At 46.3% G+C, this 17,864-nt stretch overlaps 2 protein-coding genes across 12 annotated transcripts in view; one reads left to right on the plus strand and one right to left on the minus strand.

Moving 5' to 3' along the window:
* BORCS5 (BLOC-1 related complex subunit 5) overlaps positions 1-9,746 on the plus strand; it is a 74,012-nt gene extending 64,266 nt beyond the window's left edge. For both annotated transcript variants that reach the window (XM_054058040.1, XM_054058030.1), the window contains exon 4: positions 5,859-9,746. In XM_054058040.1, the coding sequence (XP_053914015.1) occupies positions 5,859-6,089 (231 nt within the window). In that variant the 3' untranslated portion in view covers positions 6,090-9,746. The remainder of the gene's footprint in view (positions 1-5,858) is intronic.
* A 145-nt stretch (positions 9,747-9,891) lies between these two features.
* DUSP16 (dual specificity phosphatase 16) overlaps positions 9,892-17,864 on the minus strand; it is a 70,309-nt gene continuing 62,336 nt past the window's right edge. For all 10 annotated transcript variants that reach the window (XM_054057982.1, XM_054058003.1, XM_054057942.1 and 7 more), the window contains one exon: positions 9,892-17,457. In XM_054057982.1, coding sequence (XP_053913957.1) covers positions 16,281-17,457 — 1,177 coding nt within the window. In that variant the 3' untranslated portion in view covers positions 9,892-16,280. The remainder of the gene's footprint in view (positions 17,458-17,864) is intronic.

The following is a 17,864-nucleotide window of genomic DNA, read 5'->3' on the forward strand; positions in this document are numbered from 1 at the left end:
AACAGTGGTGCAGAGAAAGGGAACTCTTGAGACCTGTACTCATGACCAATGCTGAAGAGGACATGTGATCCTTCGCTGGGTGTCTCTTGTTTTCTGCCCTGGCAAAGATGCTGCCCAGTAAGTTTATCACTTAGCAGTGTGTGGGATAAGTGAAAGAAACAGAGGATGTTCCCATCATCAGGAAGTCATCACGATCTATTGTGCTAACTTTGCGTGACATTATCAAAGCGTGAGAGGAAGAGAAAAAAACCTCCATTCATTGAGCACATTTGTTTTCAAGCAGTACAGAAAGAGAAGCTGTCTTCAGTTTTAAGTGCATTGATTGAAAAATATTTTCACACCAGCACATCGTGACTAATATTCCATACAGTCGTGTTCCTGCTTGTCGCTTGCTGATGTGGTTTTTGTGCAGCTGCAGGAAGGAGTTCATTTAACCCCAGCCAGGCACCTGACTAGGTAAAGGGAAAGGCTGATTTGTGCTTGGAGCACTGTTCTAGCAAGTGAACTTTCTGGAGTAAGGATTGCACTCAAATTGGTGTGTTTTTTTGAGTGGCGGCCATCAGGGATGGGAAGTAGCAGCAAATCTACTAGTAGCAGTAGGGCAGAGGGGCATGGGACAAATGGATGTCTAGCTGAGGTTTTGAAGGCTGTTACTGAGTGGAGAGGAAGCAAAATGTCTTCTTGCCTTGTTGGCATTTTAAGGAGGGAGTGGAAAAGCTGGGAATGACAGAGCATCCTTTTATGAGATGTATTTCTTTTGTTATGAATGTCAGCAGTGCCTCTCTAAAAATTTGATTTCAAGCTTAAAGAACTTCTGATTGCGTTTGCATGTTCTGCAACCAGGGAAAATGTGTCTAGCTGTAGTTTTCAGTCTCTGTCATTGAACTTCAATGATGTCTTCCTGAGAGCTCAGGACGCTTACATGCCCATGACAGAGGTGCTACAAACCTATGCCAGGTAAGAAGTACATATAGGGCACTGATTTGTTTTCAGTGTGGTCTCTTGGAAAGAGTTGGACAGTGTCCAGTGGTGACCTCAGTCTTTTTGTGGGCTAAATTAATGTCTTTATTCTGCTTGGCAGTGTGGGCCAAGAAGAATTCTAAAATGAATGCAAGAATTTGTGGTGTGCAAGATGTCTGAAAGTCCCCTCAATTGTTTTCGTGTTTCATCAGTGTGGTGTTACAAATGGGCCTGTGTAATGCAGAGGAGACCTTACTGATCGTCTATATGAATGGTGTAGCAGGAGGCGCTGTGCAGAGCCTTTTTAAGTGGGGGGGAATAACCATCTTGCATTGTTGTTGGGAGTAAGTATGAATCTGTTTACGTTTGAGGAAAGAAAAGCCCAGTAGAATGTAATTTGATTTTTAAAATGAGAAGTTGAGGCGTAAATTAGTGTCCTGCTGCTGCTGATCGACGGAGGAGTCATGTGCTTTGAAACAGAAACAGATCCAAATTCTGAATCACAGAATCACTAGGTTGGAAAAGACCTCCAGGATCATCGAGTCCAACCATTCCTATCAACCACTAAACCATGCCCCTGAGTACCTTATCCACCCGTCTCTTAATACCTCCAGGGATGGTGACACAATCACCTCCCTGGGCAGCCTGTTCCAGGGCCCAATGACCCTTTCTGTGAAAAATTTTTTCTGATGTCCAGCCTGAACCTCCCCTGGCGCAGCTTGAGGCCATTCCCCCTTGTCCTGTCCCCTGTCACTTGGGAGAAGAGGCCAGCTCCCTCCTCTCTACAACCTCCTTTCAGGTAGTTGTAGAGAGCAATAAGGTCTCCCCTCAGCCTCCTCTTCTTCCAGGCTAAACAACCCCAGTTCCCTCAGCCGCTCCTCATCAGACTTGTTCTCCAGCCCCCTCACCAGCTTTGTTGCTCTTCTCTGGACACGCTCCGGAGCCTCAACATCCTTCTTGTAGCGAGGGGCTCAGAACTGAACACAGGATTTGAGGTGCGGTCTCACCAGTGCCGAGTACAGGAGCAGAATAACCTCCCTGATTATGTCACTGGCATGCCACTGGCTGCACAAAATAAGTATGTCATACTGGAAGGTGAGTTTTAGGCTTGTCATTTTCATGGTACTGTGCTCCTAAAAGAAAAACTGAAAAAACTCTTCCATCCTTTTTGACATAGGAAGGGGAAAAAATCCTGCCTTCTACTCTGGGCATATCTAGCCTCAGGTTTGCTGCTTTAGCAGGACCGGTTATTGAGCTTTCCAGAGAGCTTCTTAGCCTGGAGTGGGCAAAAAGGCTGAAACACAGGTGTTTTGCAGAGGAGATTGTGGCAGGGCCTCATGTATGAGAGGTAGAAGTTGATGGAAGCTGCTCAGGAAAGGCAATTCGCTCATGTGACTCTTGAGGGTGTCTTGAAAAGCATGGACTTCGTTGGCTGTAGGCAAGTGAGCAGACTCTTTGCCTAAGCTCCCCACTTCCAGATGGTTTTTATTGCTACTGTATGGAATTAATAGATGGGAATGAAGCAGATTCTTAAGCGTCTTCCCTCTTCATTGCAAGTTCCCAAAGGACAGTTTTGGTCTCTGTGGTGGGTAAGTAGGGCTGACCCTCCAAGTCCTACAACTGAAGGTCCCATTTGAGTGCCAGAAGAATGGGACTGCGTGCCAGAAGAGGTAAAAGCACAAGGTCTGGCAGTAGAGAAGCTCACTTGGAGGAGGAGGAGGCAGGAAGGATGTAAATGTGTATTTAGGCCCACTTCAAGGAAAGCTGCAAAGAGGAATTGGCATTTATATATGGGAGTTAACATGTGGGTTTTGGGTTTTTTTTGCCTAGTTAAAAGGACTGGGTTCAGTCTGAGTGAAAATTGGCCTTTCCTTCACGATTACTCAACTTCAGTCCTTCTTGTGTTGCTGGCTGTGCAGCTGCTGCGGCCTCCCGCAGCAGACAAACTTGAACACTAGATGTAGGAAAGCCATAGGAAATGCTCACTTCCACCCTTTCTCTTTTTTTGTGAGGCAGTTGTTTTTTTTTTTAATAGCCTTTGTGTATGTGTCAAAAAGTAGCAAAAAGCTTGGAAGGTCCCTCTGCATTTCTTCTTTCTTTCGCAGGTCAGCAAAATTCTCTGTGTTCCCCTCCAGTAAGTGGACGTTACTGGTATTTACACAAGGAGTCTGAAAATCAACAGTTGGAAATTATTGGAATGGAGACAAATGGGGGGCTTTCTTTTTTTTTCTTTCAGTGCTTGGTAGGTATGAGCTTTGCCTCTTGCACAGCGCTGTGAGTCCATGTGGAGAACCTGCCCGTGGAGGAGAACTTCAGTGCCAGGGGAGGTTTCTGCCCAGGTCCCCATGCTGCTCAGTTTAATGAGGCTTGCTGGCTCTTGGCAGGTTTCTGACTCGCTGTTGCTCCATGCTACTGTCTCTCATTAGGCAGGATGTTTTTAGGTGCTGGATTGAATTTACTTCCATCCTGTGCAGACCTGGTGGTGGTCTGCTTTTTACACACTCGAATTTACAGAGCTACCACCAAGCGTACTAAATTATTTAGCTGGAGGTTTAATAGAAACCCCTGTGTAGGCTTAAATTGTTTCCACTCTATTTGGAGTTTCCTGTTCTGCTGGATTTTATTTTGTGCCATGCATGAAAGTGTGGAGGGAGAGATTCACAGGAAAGTACAGAGGCAAAGAGGAAGAATTCAGCCTGATAGCACTGGAAAGTACAGACAAAATAAAAGGTTAATTGGTACTGTATCCAGCTCAGATGGAGGTGATAGGGGAAGCAAAAATGCTTCCTAACCCCCATGACAGTTCAGCGGAAACTTGTGTGTTTGTTTTCAATGCTGTTTGTAACTTAGTTTCTCAATAAAATATTTTCTTGCCCTACTGTTTTTGTCTCAACCCCTTCCCTAGGGCCTAAAGGGGACATTTGTCAGTAAAAAAGCTCTCTCGTTCTTCCCTCAGTGTCAAACGCTGCTGCCACCAGCAGGGTGGCATTGCTGGATTGAGTTGTACTTTCCTCCTTTTTGGGAGATGTCCTTTCCAGCTTGCGCCATTTCCACCCAGTCCTCCCCTTGCTGCAGGCTCCCCCGTACAGCCCTGCACCACTATGTACTGAATCAGGATTATACACGTACTGATTAAGTACTACGTAAGTCAGATCTGGTAAGCCTGTGTTTTAGCACTAGCACTGATAGATTTGTGTTGCCCCTGATGATGGGTACCGTCACTGTCCTCCAGTGAATGGGATAACTGAAGCTAAAGTGGGAGATGTTGTTTGAACCTGTGTGTCCTGGTAGATCAGGAGTTCTCAGCACTGAATCCCTGAGGCTGCTTCATTGTAAGTAGTAAGCTCCATCCTCTGGGGATACTTAGATGGGAGAGATTTGGAAAAATGGTGATAAGAAGTGCCAGTGGGCTAAAAATGATCAGTGTGTGTCTATTCCTGCCCTTTGCTCCGCAGGCACCACGTGACCCCCAGACAAGGGGACTACTTTTCACGTGGACAGAGTGTGGTTGCAGGATGTGTGCCCACCACTCGGACAAACCAGTTTGAGGAGCCAGTGGGGTGACTGGGGCTGTCAAGCACAGCTATAGCTGAAGCAACCAAGTGTCAGGTGTGTGCTTGAGGGCTTGGAGCAGGTCTATTACCAAGCTCTCTGCATAAATGGTACGTCTTATAATGCGTGAAACAGCTTAAACTGTCTGAATTGGCTCATGTACGTATAGTACTGGCAGCTATCGATGGAATCTTGCCTGAAGTTTGCAGGTCTGGCTGAAGAGAAGGTTGGGCTCTGAATTATAGAGGCTACCTTCGTCACTCAATGGCAAGAATAGCACTGCAGTTCCTGTCATTGTCATCATGTTCAGGCTACATTTGGGTACTTACCGTGTTTAATTGCATGGCTGATTTACTTAATGTCTCTCCTGGGGTCACTCATAACACATTTATTTTTAGAGTTCGGGGAAATTAGGGACACTAGTGATCCATTGTGGTTCTCTCTCAAGGCAGGAGTTTTCCGGATGACGATGGTAATAACAACTGTGGCTTAGTCACAGAGTAACCTGGGTAGGATGCTGAAATTAGCACTGGCGAGTATGGTAGAGCTTAAAGCTTGTGAATGAACAATCTCTACTGAAAATATACTACAAGTGTAGGTGGAGGCCATGATTTCTGTCATGTTGGATAACTTGGAAGATATGTGTGATTTATTAGGAAACTCCTGGCAGTGCCTGTTGGCTTTCAACCCTCTAAATAATTTTCTTATCAAATAGAATGATAGAATGGTTTGGGTTGGAAGGGACTTTAGAGATCATCCAGTTCCAACAACCCTGCCATGGGCAGGGACATCTCCCACTAGATCAGGCTGCCCAAGGCCCATCCAACCTGGCCTTGAACACCTCCAGGGAGGGGACATCCACAACTTTCCTGGGCAACCTGTTCCAGTGCCTCACCACCCCCATGGCTAAGAATTTCTTCCTATTGTCTAGTCTAAATCTTCCCCCTCTTCCTGTCACTCCATGTCCTTGTAAAAAGTCCCTCCACAGCTTTCTTGAAGCCCCTTCAGGTACTGAAAGGCTGCTAATAGAGCTCCCTGGAGCCTTGTCTTCTCCAGGCTGAACAACCCCAACTCGCTCATCCTGTCCCCATAGCAGAGGTGCTCCATTCAGTATTTATGTGTAGAACTGAGATGTTCGTAGGTTATCCCTGGTACACAGCTATGAAACATGTCATTTCACGACAAACTGGTCATGTACCTACAGAGGAGCTCCTTTCTACCTGGCTGGTAGCTCCAATGGGGAGTCCAACATGCTTCTTGGTTGCTTTTAGGAAAAATGGTGTGCTGAAAGACCTGTAGTAACAGTTGGCCTAATGCGCCTTGCTCTGCTTGTTGTTTTTAAACAGATGGACCTCTCTGTGGAAACTCTTTATAGCTTCATGCAGGAGCGCCAGAAGAAGTATGCCAAGTATGCAGAGCAGATCCAGAAGGTCAATGAGATGTCTGCTATCCTCCGCCGTATACAGATGGGCATCGACCAGACGATCCCGCTGATGGAGCGGCTGAACAGCATGCTGCCAGAGAGTGAGAGGCTGGAGCCCTTCAGCATGAAACCCGACCGGGAGCTAAAGTCTTAGCTGATCCAGCAGGCTCTCCCTCCTCCCATTCCGTGCTCCAGCATTCAGCACAGACATGCTTCCAACAGGCTGGACTGGCAGATGTTTGAAGTGGATGGCAGTGCTGCCTGACTCTGTGCCAGGGCATTGGAGGAAGAGCAGTGTCAGCTGCCAGAACTGCGCAGCCAGGAATCCAGAGGCTGCCCTGGTCCTGTCGCCTGGAGAAGATGATTTACCGTTCTTTCATCTCCCTCCTCTTGCTCTCCAGTCTCCTTTACCACCACCACCGCCTGTGCAGACATTTGTTTCATTGCTGTGACTAGATTGGGGCTTATGGAGGAGGAGTCTTCTTTCATCTGATTCTTTTTTTTACTAGAAAAATTCAAAGGGATACAGGGTGTGACAAACCCGCTAACATGGTTTTTGCACCACTGGGGTTTAGACAATTAGATGGCTGGCAGGTGTTTCAGAGCTCACCCTGGCCTTGGAAATACATGTGTTTTATAAGTGGAAATGCAGGACCCAGGAGCTGGCTTATTAAAATCTGCCTGTTATCATAATTAACATGGTTTGCATGGCAGGGTTTTGGCATGTCCTCCTTGAGGCTCCTGTTTTTATAGGCTCACTAGTTTATGAGGCTGTAAAGGAGTAACTGTACCAGATATGTATGTCTGTTAATGTTAAGCGAGCCTTAGTGTTCATCTCCCTCTTGCTCTGGAAATGTCCCCGTGCCCCAGCTGGTGGTGTTTCGTGTCCCTTGCCTTGCACAGTGATTCTGACAGGCACTGGCACCAACTTACTCACTTTGCATCCCACAATTGGACACGACATGTCTTTTTTTAGTTTTATTGAGACACTCCAGTTATGTTGGTGCTGTCTTTTCTACCAGAGGGATGCAGGTGTTTCTTTACCTTCAAGTCTATGGTGTTGGAGGGGAAAGACATGAGAAGTCCTTTGGGTCTTTGCATTTGCTTAGCTGTTGTCGTGCTGAGAGCTCGCCAGAGCGCGGTGTTTAGTGAATGAAATCCCATGGCGCTTTGGGACTGCAGTTGGCAAACTGCCCCAAAAGCAACAGGATGCTTTTTGCCTCTCCCAAGCAGAGATCCCTGCTGGAAGGCAGGCAGCATGTCCATGCCACTCGGGCTGGCTTGTAGGCCACTGGTTTGCTGCCAAGTCTGCCACTGGTCTGCTGGCTGCAGGCAGTTTGCAGCACCTCCAAACTTTGGGTTCTCCCCATATAAAACAAGGGGATATTTTACATCCTGCTGTAAAAATATTAACGCATCTAGAAACGGGGTTTAACAGCCTGCATGACCATTGTGTAGCAGCTCGTCTGCAGGAGGAGGAGTGTGAAGCCAAAAGCAAGGAGTTTGCGGGGTCAAGGGTAAGTTTATCTGTGTTACATTAGTCCCAGGATGCTGTGGCTGGTGAGGAGGCTGAAGTGTGCCCATGAGCCTCTAGGATGGTTGTATGTCAGGAGTGCAATTCCAGTGGTGAAGACGGCCCTCTTTGAGAGAGTCACTGTGACAACCCATCTTCCAGTACAGCATAAGGCTAGGTGACTTGCGAAAGGCAACTTGCCTCAATACCTCTTAGTACTTATGAGTACTTAATCAGCAAAAGGTTGTCTTTGAGCATTTGGGAATAAGAACACAATAGTTTTTTTGATGGAATTAATTACTGTGTGGTGGCAGGAACCAACAAGCTGCTTTCTTTTTGTATTCCAAAATTCCGTGTGGCCTGGAGTGAATTTTTGTGATGCAGACTGCAGCCAACTTAGATGTGTATCTGTACCATAGCGGTGATTGGGACTCTGGAGCCTGCTGAACACTGTCTGAAAGCAGAGTCCTATAGAAATTGAACCATCTGGAATGATGCCCTGGGAAGAGCGATTGACTACTTGAGAGGTGGTGAGGAACTCAGCAAATTCTCTAGTAAAGGCAGCAGAGTGGGGCTGGCTGTCTACTGCTTCCACCCCAGAGTTGTCACATGGTTATATATACACATAAGCGTATACTGTATATTGCACAGGCTGTAACATCAAGTTTCCATCCTTGTTTGTTCCTCCTGCAGTATTTTACACTGGGTTTGTTAAGAGCTTACACAAGACTTAACAACCCATGGAAACGAGCTTGTCAAGGCCGTGCCCATGAAGGGTCCTCATTGTCCGTTACGGAATATGTCTTTGCCTCCTGCTATCAGACAGACCAGAATATTCAGCAGCTTTAAATAGCAGCTGCAGGCATTTTTGTCCTCCTTGTCCAGATGATGCCGTCTGGAAGTTTAGAATGTGCAACATTCACCCGTCTGCCAGACGGCATCATGAATGTCCCACACCCTGGCGGGCTAGAAGGCTATACCAGTGGGAAGATCCTGATACTGGATCTGGAGTCAGGGGCTAGGCTGCAGATGCTGTCTCCTGTAAAGCTTCTAGACGTTTGGCTTCATGCTATTAAGTATCAGATCAAAGCATTGCTACTTGTGGTGCTAATGAGGGCAACCGAATAGTAATTCTGTCCGAAGGCAACAGGAACGAGAGCTGTAAATCAGTTCCTTCCTTATTTGCTCTAAACCACCTAGGCACTGGGCTGATAAGGGGAGAAAATGCTTGTTCCTATGAAGAGTGACCTTGAAGCTTGTGGTTATGCTGCTGGGCCTCCCAGCTAGAGCTTTCTGAACAGCAAAGGGTAGGTTGTGCAAAACGTAATAGCTTAATAGAAAGAAATCAGAGCTGCAGTGCAAAGGCTTCCAAAACACGCAGGTCGTTACCTTCTTTCCACAGGTGATGAAGTCTTGTACAGGTACTGTAAGACACCATGCACCCTCTAACTGTTCTCAAATGATGGTTTACAGTTTTATTTAAAACATTGTCACTGGCTTCATTAACTGTAAGTCAGTCTTTGGACCTCTCACTGAGGGGAAGACATTTCCTGCCACGTAGTCTTGAGCTGCTGTTTGTTGCTTCGTTGTTCCTCATTTGCTTTGCTCTGCACGCTGCTTTCAGCTCATCTCAGATGCAGGTGATACTCAAGGCGAGACTGTTGCTTTACTCCCTATCCTGCTGTTCAGCAGGAGATTTGAGATATGACTGGAATTACCTTTCTGCTTATGAATTTCCTTTTCCAAGCCTGACACTATTGGAGAAGGCCTCGGGTATCTCTCATGAATGTACGAGCTGTAACTTCTACAGCAAAGTTAATGCTGTGAACAGAGAATAATCTGGTGTGCTCCACTGAAAAGTAATATTTCTTCCGTTTTTTGCATTCTGAGGTGATGCAAAGCTGGGGTGGGGTCTGGGGTGCAGGCTAAGCTACTTGATACGAAATTTCCTGAAAAGCTGGAGAACCAGGTGAGTCTCTGGGGCTGTGGATCTCTGCTGGCTTAAGTTGCTCTGGTTCTTCCCCTGACTCTGCTGTTGCAAGCCCTACTTCATGTTGCCACTGGTGCTTCTTGCATCCTACCCTGGGTCTGTGTGCTACATGTGCAGAAGAGGTTGGCTTTGTTACATCCGTTGTTTTTGTAATTTGAATGCGTTGACAGGGTGCTAAAGTGCCAACCTATCTGCAGGACAAGTGCTGTGAAGATCTGTTGAAGGGGACAGAATATAAGTCTTGTTTTTTAAAAAATATATGTATTTTAAATTAAATATATTTAAATATATTTAATATTTAATGTGTACTTTTCCCTCCTCTGAGCTTTCACACAGAAAGAGTACAAATATGTACTTTTTCACAGGCCCATTCATTGCATGGGCCAACCCCTCTCTGTCAGACTGTGTGCCAGTGGTTTCCTGAGGTACCTTTCCTTGTAACTTCCCTCTCATTCCCAAGCTGCCAGAGTGTATTTTGGTTACAAGCCTCGTGGGTGAGCGCTCCTTAGTTTATGGATGGTTAGGCTGTTCATCCTGTTCGCAGACTCGCTCTGCTTTCAGCTGCCTACGTGCTACATGTCCCACAGCTCCAGCATTAAAACGTTTGGTATTGCTCTTCTCCAAGTGTGGTGTTTCTCAGAGCGCCTTTGCTTCTTCTCTGTTTACAGCGCACCACTTCTTGCTGTAACGTCTATGGACAGTGCGCACACTTCAGCGATTGAGGTGGTATCTTAGCTTTGTGACTTTGTGGACAGTTGCAGTCAATGCACTTTTGTGCCATGGTGGCAGCTGGTTTAAGCTGCCCTGGGGACTGTAAGGAAACGTGTCCCCTGAAATGAAGATAGAAGTTGGGAATAAAGGGGCAGAATCACCTCCCTGGACCTGCTGGCCACGCTTCTTTTGATGCAGCCCAGGACACGGTTGACCTTGTGGGCTGTGAGCACACATTGCCGGCTCGTGTCGAGCTTCTCATCAATCAGCACCCCCAAGTCCTTCTGCACAGGACTGCTCTCAGTCACATCATCCCCTCAATCACATCATCCTGAAATATGATGGCCTCCTTTAAGGCCATAACATGATCACAGAAATAAATGTGGATGGCTGTAGATTTTGTCACTACCTTGCTGGGCAAGGTGTTACCAGTGTCCAGTCTAGCATTCAAATGAAGCATTTGATTCTGTTCTCTTAATTCTGATGCTGAACTACTGCAAAGCAGAGCAATACTGGAGGCTCAGTGGAGTGTTAACGATCCAAGCAAGCAGCCTTCTGTAAGTGGATAGCTAAACTTTGGTTTTTAGAAAAGCAAGGGGCAGCTGCTCTAAGACCTGATTGCTCCTTGCTCAGGGAAGCTCAACTTTGAGAAGATCCTGTGATGGATCAGTTTCCTGCAGGAAACAGATTATTCTAATAGAAAAATCAGTGGTTTAGAAGAGTAGAAGTAACCATACCTGCAGCATTTGCTGCTGTCCCAGCAGTGGGAAAGCAAAGGGGCTGTCACCTACTGCACAAGGGTTGGCACAGGGGCTGCTGAACAAAGAGAGAGAGACAAACATATAGGGTCGAGGGGGCAGTGCTGTTTTTCGTGTGATCTGATGCCCCAGCCTCATCACTGCCTATGATCTATCCCACTTGGGCTTTGTACAGGAGTGGTGCTGGGCAATGGTCCCTGTGAACAGCAGCTGGAATCCACACCTCAAAGTGAGCAATCCCTTCCAGCAGTTCCCCAGATGTCTGGTTCACAGCATTTTCTGTGCTAGGAAAGCAGCCCCTTCCCAGAGGGCTGAGTGTTGCAGGCTAGAAATAGCTCCCTTTCCTTTTCTATTTGTAGTAGCTCTTGTTAATATTCTTGAAGTGTAGAATAGCCAAAGGCTTCACTACAGAAGCACTTCAGTTTGCCTCAGAGCAACCGTTTGGGCCCAGGGGCCAAGAAGTTCTCTGTAGGCATAGTTCAAAGGGAAAGGCCAGTTGCCAGGCTACGCTGATGTATTACAAACACTGTTCTACCTGAATTCCCAACTGTGGTTTTCTGTGTATGATATAATAGAGGTATTGTATCGTAATTCTAGGAGGTCTGCAAATACTAGAATAACTGTACTTTTTTCTCAGAAACATCACAAACAAATACAGGCTTGCCAAGTGGTCAGTGAGGGTATGGCTATCGAATTAAAATGTCTCGGTAGGTAAGTCTGGCTAAACCTCACTCATTTCAGATTTAAAAAGAGACACTAACAGCCTTATTAGGACTTCCGTGCTGTCCCCAGGAGAAGTGCCAGGCAACTGTTCTGGGCTTTTGAAACCACCATTTCCTCACAGAAAGCCATTTAAAACTTGGGCTGTGAGTCAAAGCATAATGAGCAGCCCCATTAATGAACATAGAGTTTATAAAAACAGCAGCTCATGTAACGACCACATTTCTGCTCTCTCTCTTAGTCCCACACCCCATCCTGCCCCTCCGGCCCCCTCTAAAGTAGGGCTACCTGGCCCATGCTGCTGAGATATTTGCCCTGTTTTCAGTTCACTTCACTCTAGGAATGTAACTGGGATGGTTAAATCAAGAGCCCGGTGACCTCAGGGGCCCCTTCCCAGTGATGCCAGTCAATGAAATGGAAATTAATTGTTGCTGACACGCGTGAGACTTTTCAGTTGCCTCTTGTGTTTAACTAGAGATGGAGTTAGACTGTCTATTCACAGAGGTTTCTACTGGCTGGGGCAAGAGCAGAGAGATGGAGGAACAAGAACAGAGCAAGTCCTGCAAAGCAGGCAAAATGCGGAGTGGTGAAAGCTAAAGTGCATGTTCCAAAAAAAAACAACTTGAGGGAATAAACAGGTAGTCTGACCTGCTGGGATCAGAAGTGGACAACAGAGTCCAGAGCAGAGAGATAAATCTTAGAGGATTGTCAAGTCAACCTGTTTTGTAGGATAAGAAGCTGATGCCATCTAGGTCTAGTATTGTGCATAGTTTTTGCTTTACCGTGCAAGGGCTGAATGCTTTCTATGTAAGAGCCGGTATGTCTTGTTTGTAGAAAGTAAGCACAGAAGCTCATGCAGTTTGCTACTTGTGCTCTGGCTGATGGCATGGTGTCTCTTAGAGAGGCTAAAGATTCTGCATTTCCCTTTCTGGAGTTATGCTTTGGGATTATCTGGTTTTTAAAAGCAAATGTTTCTGTTTGCTGCACCTGAGTTTGAAGATGCTATTACATAAACCCACCTGCTTTGCCATCCAAGGATATAACCATAGCAGCCATAGTCGACTGCAGGATTTAATACACGCTCCATTTGGATAAGCTGTGCTCTGAAGGAGCGATGAGGGCCAGACCCCTCCCTCAGCAATCAGAAGTCGCTCTGAATGCTTTAGGCCTGGCAGAAGCAGTCTAAACAAGTAGTTAAACAAGTAATTAAATTCATCAAATAAGAAATCTGGGAGAAAAAAACAAGTATGGGGTTCATCCTAGGTAACAAACTTGAAATACTTGCTTCAGTAAGACCAGCACAGCTGCCTTGGGAATAGTTTACTCACAGTAGTATTAGACATCATAAATTGTTAATGCAGAGAAGAGCCACTGCTGCCGTTTAAAGGAGCAGAAGAGGTGGGGTAAGCGGGAACAGGGAAGAGGCTGAAACTGTTACTGGCGCTGTAAAATCACTACTGCTTGCAATAAGTGGTCCAAAGCTGCACAGCCCGTGTCAGTAAGAGACACGCATCTGCAGAGAATGATAGGTATGACAAGGCCGAGTCCCCTGCTAGTCCTGGGTGCTGGGGAGCAGGTTGTACTGCAGGCAGGTTACGCGCACTCCATAGCCAGAGGCACACAAGCTCCCTCCTCAGCCGTTCTATATAAACAGGTACCATTTCTGATTTTATTTCATCATAACATACAGGTAATGCTCATGACACAAGATGAGAAACTCGCATCTCTGAACCATTTAAACAGCTTGCCATACACCAAAGAACATTATATTCATATTGAACACATTCCCGCCCTCACATCCTCTATTTCACTTTCCAAACTTCTGAAAACCCATTTCCAGCATTGTTCAGGTACAGAACAACAGTTCAGACAAGAGACAGGGCACCACCCTGTGCAGGACATGGAGTTAAGGCTTCCTCCCACAGGAACCTGTCCCTAGAAATACCGAGCCTACAGCTTTGATTCATTCAGTGACCATTGTGTTACTGGAAATCACAGAGCTAGAAGACCAGATTTCAGTTCCTCAGAAGGTGATTAACCAAACGAAACCCAAACATACATATTTGTATGTATAGAAGGGGAGTGTAGGAGCACAAAAGACAGGGAACTTGGTTCTGCATCTAGGCATTGATTTGTGTTAACCCCTATCAACTGATTTAAATCAAACACACGGGCTTTTACTGAAATCTGGCTGAAAGGAGCACGGCTAGATCATTTATGTACGTGTATGTACACACAGGGCATGTGTATATATGCTGAAAATAGTTGTAATGTAATTGCTTTCACTTGATATGTAAACAGAGACAAGTGGCAGGCATGTTTAATGACTAGCCAAGACCTGACATGCTTTCCAGTGTGGTGTCAACTTATCCTTTACCCAGACCACTCCTTCTTCCAGCATCTCCTACACACATCACGAGCACAGCCTCTGGGTTCTGTTATTCCTGGTGCTGCCTCTTTCTCTGTGCCTTTTGCACTTTTTTTAGGATCAAGTTAATGACTGTTGTAGCTTTCAGTGCTATTTTAAAAGAGTCTGCTGTAGGAAATTAAAGTCACATCCTAGCCCCAAAACAATGACAAAAATCTTCTCCACTTTTCAATATAGTAAAACCTGAGATTTGAGTCACAAACTAGCTAAACTTACAGTAAAAACAAAACAAAACATAACCCAAGCTGCTGACTTTAAGTAGGGCTTCAGTCTGCTGCTGAAAATTTTTTTTTTAAAGCTGTTGGCTGGGGGTGCTTATCACATGGGATTTACAATTTTCAGCTGCCTGCACTGAAATGGGACAAAACAATACAGTTCCCCTTGATACGCGTGTTCTTGGGGTGCTGGGCAAGAGCAATATCACCCCTGTGCAGCTCCCATGGGAGCAGCAAGGATGAAGCCTTCCACTGTGCCTCTGGTAGACCCATCGCTAACCACAAACCTCTTGCAGCGACGCGTGCACACAGAAGAGTTTGAGCAGCAGCAGCCAAAGTACCGCATGAATGGCAAGCTGGAGGGGAAGGGACTGGTTTGCTCTCAAAAACGCCACAACGATGGCTGGGCCTGATCTGCCATGAGACAGCCCCGTTGGCAGCAGGGAAGTGACACCTCCTTGAGCTGGCGTGTTCCTCGCGTGGTGAGGACACAGTACCAGCCAGCAGCCACACGGCTAGATGTGGCTGCAGCCAAACCACGCTACAGTACGCTGGGAAACCGAGACCCTATGCTGGGACAGAGAACAACAGCCAGGATCAAGTTCCTTTGGAGCCATGACTGCAGGAGGTGAGCAGGCTTTTCCAACTAACACTGCCTCTTCTCAAACCCCCTTCCTTCCTTCCATACCAAACTATGAGATGAGACGCTGGAGGGCCATCTTTGGGCAGCCAGCCAGACTTCTCTTTCTCAGATGAAGCCAGCAAAACTAATTAGAATTTTCTACCTCCAAGTCACCATGGTTTAAGTGAGGATGTTGGGATAGAAAAGAAACTCAAGCCACCTGAATTACCCCTACTCTACAGGTTACTGGAACCAGAAAAGAAGAGCAGTTCCTTAATGGAAGTGAAGGACAACAGCCCATTTTTAGCTTTAAAAACAAACAAAAAAAAATGAGCTGTTAAGAGCTGTCTGTTGAATTGGCAGTTGGCAAGAACTGGATGTTGGGACATTGTACCAGCCACTGCTCTTGCATAGAACCATAAATATTAACCCCTCTGCTACAGCTTAGAAGCCAAAGCAGCTACCCCTCTCCCAGACAGCAGCTTAATAGAAAAAATACAAATACTGCTTATTTTATATTTCAAAAGACCGGGGAGGCAGTCGTAAGTAGAGTTCATTTATCTTTTTTAAGAATTGCTGCTGGGCCAACTGCAACACTTGTGCGTAGACAGCTTTAAAAAAAAAAATAGAATCCAATGTGGCTACTTGTTACTTGTTCACATTGTTTAAGAACTGACTCCCAGCATCTGGCAGCCATAAAGCCCTAGTTTATTTTTTTAGATTTTTGAGGTACTGTTTCTTTTTCTTTTCTCTGAAGCAGCTCTCTAGTGAACCACCTAAAGCCTATCCAGTAGAACAATAGTTAGACCAGTATTTACATTTGTCTGAACTGTCCGTTCAGACCAGCCGTAACGAGACCCTACATCCTTTGGAATCACTCCCGGTCTCCTTTTATATGGGGAAAAAGGTCTCCCTCCAGAGGTTGGCTCAGTGTCAGGGCTAAGGTGCACTGGTAAAGATGTGGGGTATGAGGAAGGGAGAACAAAACTAGCTTTGATGGTTAGGCGCGTGTTCCAGTGGAACCAGAGTAAGGGTTTGATACCAAGACAGCTTCCATTGTAAAAAAACACTGAAAGGATATGCAATCAATTGCATCTAATTGTTTCCTCTGTCAGGGAAAGATCTTTGAAATGTTCAGCCCTTCTCCAGGAAAGGGGAGGAGGAAAACCCAGCGGTATGGTCAGTCTCCTCAGGTAGATGTTCATTTGTCATTTCTTCACTGTATTAACCTAGTCACTGTTTTCACACCAAAGCCCTGCATTTCTTCCCTCCCCGACCTTTTTGCACAAAGTTTGTTCTTTTCAGATTTACAGGGACCTTTAAAATGCTGGGGGAGCAGCCTTGGAGGGGGAAACAACTCCGATACAGTCACACAAGCCTGCTGCCCCTCAAGACACTTCAATGATTTCCATGCTGCCTGAAAAGCTTGACTGACTTCCTACTTTCCCCAGTTCTTCTCTAGATCTGTTGTCTGACATGATGCTCTCCCCAAATTCCATCTGGCAGCTTCTGCGCTTAAACTGCTTTTCAAAAGAGCTTTCCTCATGCCAGCTCCGCCTGGAGTCACCTCGATCACCCTGCTTTGGTCTCCTGCGCACAGCACAGGCCTGGTCACAGCCCGTGGGCAGCTGACTACAGCTGTAGGCAGAGTAAGCAGCGCTGTTCCCATAGATGGCAGAGGCAGAGTAGAAATGCGACGACTCGGTTGCAAAATACCAGCTGTTGGTAAGGGATGTAGCCGATGTCTGAGGAGCCAAGATGTCCGAGTGCCAGCCTTTGAGGCCCAGCCCAGCAGCAGACTTTGCTAAATGCTGCTGGCTGGTGGAAAGACCAAACAAGAAGTTCGTTTGGTAGTTGTCTTCCATGCTCCCGCTCCGGTGGAGAGGGTACAGGAGCGACCGCTGAGTGGTGGCGCTGCTGCTGGTTCTCCCCAGGTGTTGCCGTTTGCTCTGGCTCTCCAGCTGCCAAGTGTTCTGGGTTTTCTTGGGAGGGTTTGCTTCCTCTTTGTCAGGGCTGGTTTCTGGGGTCTGCTCTGAGACCTCCTGGACAGGGGAGAACTGACACAACTTGCCGCTGCCTTCTAAAGCAGTTGCATGTTTGTAGTACTCCAGGGTGTCTTCAGACGAGGCAAAGCCCTGAACCGATGCAGTCACACGGCTGCTACTTGCCGAGTAGGACACAGATTTGATATCCAAAGAAAAGGAGCGCTTCAGCCGGTTGCTGTCCTCCACCTTATCTAGGGAGACGTGCAATCCATTTATGCCCTGTACCAGCGGGCCATCTTCCAGAGGGGACAAGTGCCTGTGTGGTGCACTGCCGCAGTCCATCGGCTTTGGCTCCACGATCTCGGAGGTAGCAGTAATGCAGAGCTGGTTAGTGGAGAGGCTGCTCTGCCCCCCTTCTGGGACTACCACGTGCTCACTGCTTTTTTCCAAATGCAGAAGTTTCAGTTTACTAATGTGTCCTGGTTGACTGCTCTGGTTCTTGATCTTTTTCTCAAAGTCCAAAAGCTGGCCCAGAAAGTTGAAGTTGGGAGAAATGGTTGGCCTTTTTTCCTTCACAAATCTAGAAAGAAGGGACAAACAAAACAAGAATTAATTTGTGAACCTGCTTGCTCATTCCTGAAATAACTCTAGAGTGAGTGCTGTGAATGCTACAACTTGTCGGGATGCCAGGACAGATGTTCAGTCAAGCATAGGTAACTTATGGATGGAGGAAAAAAAGGCAGCTTTTAAACAAGATAAAGCTGGACACTCACAATTCTATCTATAGCTTACTTAAAGATGGTTAAAAAGGGGAAAATGAAAGCATTCCTTTTACCTCTTTCTGATGTCCACAACAAGGTCTGAGGGAATTATTTCCCTTCTTTTACTTTACCAGTAGGATCTCTGCTACCTTGGTTTCTGACCAGAGTTTTTCCTCAAGTTCTGCATGAACTTGACAAAAGATATTCATGCAGCAGAAAGCAGGCC

This window comes from Cuculus canorus, chromosome 1 (genome assembly GCF_017976375.1).
Source record: "Cuculus canorus isolate bCucCan1 chromosome 1, bCucCan1.pri, whole genome shotgun sequence".
Classification (NCBI taxonomy): domain Eukaryota; kingdom Metazoa; phylum Chordata; class Aves; order Cuculiformes; family Cuculidae; genus Cuculus; species Cuculus canorus.